The sequence below is a fragment of the Miscanthus floridulus genome, chromosome 14, assembly GCF_019320115.1.
Source record: "Miscanthus floridulus cultivar M001 chromosome 14, ASM1932011v1, whole genome shotgun sequence".
NCBI lineage: Eukaryota > Viridiplantae > Streptophyta > Magnoliopsida > Poales > Poaceae > Miscanthus > Miscanthus floridulus.
This window is the reverse complement of record NC_089593.1, coordinates 7,264,384-7,267,097: the sequence shown is the minus strand read 5'-3', so window position 1 is coordinate 7,267,097 and position 2,714 is coordinate 7,264,384. Positions and strand designations below refer to the sequence as shown.

The 2,714-nt window shown below is 50.0% G+C and overlaps 1 protein-coding gene across 1 annotated transcript; it reads right to left on the bottom strand.

Annotated features, from left to right (window-relative positions):
* Window positions 1-2,016: 2,016 nt before the first annotated feature.
* On the bottom strand, window positions 2,017-2,439 carry LOC136502957 (uncharacterized). The gene has a single exon (XM_066498197.1). The coding sequence runs from the start codon at window positions 2,437-2,439 to the stop codon at window positions 2,017-2,019; it is 423 nt and encodes a 140-aa protein (XP_066354294.1).
* Between the last annotated feature and the right edge of the window lie 275 nt (window positions 2,440-2,714).

Below are 2,714 nucleotides of genomic sequence, written 5' to 3'. Positions count from 1 at the left end.
GGCCAGACCCTCTGGTCCGGGCCGGCCCAAGCCTAGCCGTAAGGGTATAGGGGTTAATACCCCCACAGACGCTTGGGTTGGCGCCCAACACCTGGGTTGGTGCTCTGTCTCACCCGACCCCTCGGCCGCGCCCGACGCTTGGCTTGGCGCTCGACACTTGGGTTGGCACTCTGTCTCGCCCGACCCCTCGGCCATGCTCGACGCTTAGGTTGGCGCCCGACACTTGCGTTGGCGCTCCGTCTCGCCCGACACTTCGGGTTTGCGCTCCGTCTTGTTCGACGGTGACCCATGATCTTACACCCACCGGGTGCGCTCTGTGAAATGAGTGTAAACAACCCCTTCATGACTTCATAGAAGTCCCAAAAGGGCTTGGGGCTCCTGTCGGGTTTATAAACTCGGGGTCCCCAATGGACCCGCTTCCCTGCAAAAAATCGGCCCAGCAGACGGTGTAACGACAACACGCACCTCCCGGGCTGGCCTAGATACATAATGACAGGCCAAGAGAATGATTCGGTCCCCGACCGGAATGCTTGGCCAAGGTGGGGACACAGTCCGACTCCAACCTCCTTTTCCGACCGGGGATACGTCGGACCTCTACTCGCGGCTCTTCCCCGACCGATACGGTCGAGGCCAACTGGGAACGACCGACTGGGGACGCCCACTCGGTGAGGGCCCGGGGATCAGGCGGAGCAGATAAGGTAAGTCTCTCAAATCAAACCGCAATACCGAGGACCGTACCCTGCCATACGCTGCGCACCTGCAGGACGGTGCCACTAGGCCATGCCAGATGGGCACTATGCAACCTTCCAGGTGTGTCAGAACACAAACAATATTGTAGGCGCCGATGACCATCTCGTACCCAACAACATGGGCAACAAGACTAGGTCGCACACGTATACATTCTCTCTCTTTCTCTGACTTATAAGGCCATCCCCTTCGACTATAAAAGAGGATGAGCTATATCCTAAAAAGCTCTCTCTGACTTTTCTCAAAAAAGAGAAGCTAGACGATTCGAGCACTCGAGAACCTGAGAACTCGAATAGCTCAATAACTCTAGAACTCTAAAGCTATACAGAGCATACGCTCCAATACTTAACGCACGTTAGAGCCCCCGTCACTCTCGGCCCTTCGTTTCAGAGTCCGACCGGACCTTTAACACCCCCTTCTTATTCCCACTCGTTTGTACCCCACAACAAACTTCGAGCACCTGGGCTCAGGAATAAAGTCACCGACCGACTGAAACTGGACATAGGGCACATTGCCTGAACCAGTATAAATCATGTGTCATTGAGTGCTAGGCCACATCCGATCACAACGCACGACAAAAGTACAAATATTTAGTTGTTTGTCACTTTTTGCACCGACATATAGTGTTCATTATAGTAAAATATTAAAACACATTTGATAATAAACCGTGCCAACAGAAAGGCAAAAGATCAGTGGTGCTACCAGGTAAGCTTAAACTAGAATTGAACATAATACATCTCAACTAGAACAGGTTCAGGATTACCTAGTTGAACAGCAGGTGTTTCTAGAATGATAATACTAGAAACTTGCATGTTTTACAATATAAAATATGCATATTCAATGAAACATTTGAGTAAGAAACATGTAAACACATTTAACGTAGCTCTCAAGTTCTAAAATTCCAGTGAATACAAATTTCAGGAAACAACACTTGAACTGCTCAACCAACCATTTCGCTCTTATCAACTAATTCTCAATTGTCATCCAAATACACCTGCACTGGACTAATATCCAAACTCCAAAGGCATAGAACTTCAACACGAATCCATTCAAACTCAACAAACTTGCAAGCATAAGCACGGTGAGATCGCAGCATTTTGATTATGATCAGTAATAGTTAATTTGCTACTTGGTTTTGCCAAAACTTTACTCACATGGACAGATGTATTTTCCTAAGACTTCACTACATACTTACACAAAGTGTGTATGCTCTACCAGTTCTTCTTCTTCACAAACAAGGCGACATAGCAAGAGAACCCTTGATTAAGATCAACAGGGGGTACCAGACTTGAGAGTTGAGAAATCACTAGCAGCAACTAAGCTACTGCCTATCAATCTGATAGTGTCTCCCTCAGATATGGAATTGGGTTTGGCCTTCTCTTGGATGAGGGTGTTGATTAGTTGCAGCAGGTCGGTGCTCATGGCCTTGACGCTGCGGGCATCCACTTCCCTCCTCACCACCTCGAGCCAATCCCCACCCCGTCCCCGGTGGTCCTGGGCTTCGTTCCACCAGGCGCAGATGGCCCTGGCGATGGCCATGACGTAGACGCCGCAGAGGTGCGCGAAGTAGAAGGCGATGATGCGGTCGTTGATGAAGCGGGGCCCGCGGAGGATGGCGAGATCGGAGCGGATGAGCACCACGTCGCCGTGGCTGAGCACCCACTCGTCCCCCTCCTTGGAGCCGGAGCCCATCACGGCGTCCGCGGCGCCGACTGGTGCGATGGGGTTTCCTAATCGGCGAAAATCGAATCGTTAATTCTAGGATGCCATGCCTGCTTGTAATCTCATTTGACACATCATCTTGCAATTCATTCATTGAGGCGCCAGTAATCTCCTTTTCACTCTACAGTTGGCTATGTCAAGTGTCAGAGTGACTTGGAGTTGTAGAAAAGGGTGCAGTGTCGGCCTTTGATAGAATTGTCAAAGCAGCTTATAGCTAGATCTATGTGCTGCGAGTTCATTGAAAA

Bases quoted from the DNA above. Each gene is read 5' to 3' on its own strand.
- LOC136502957 (XM_066498197.1), bottom strand. From the start codon at position 2,439: ATGGGCTCCGGCTCCAAGGAGGGGGACGAGTGGGTGCTCAGCCACGGC.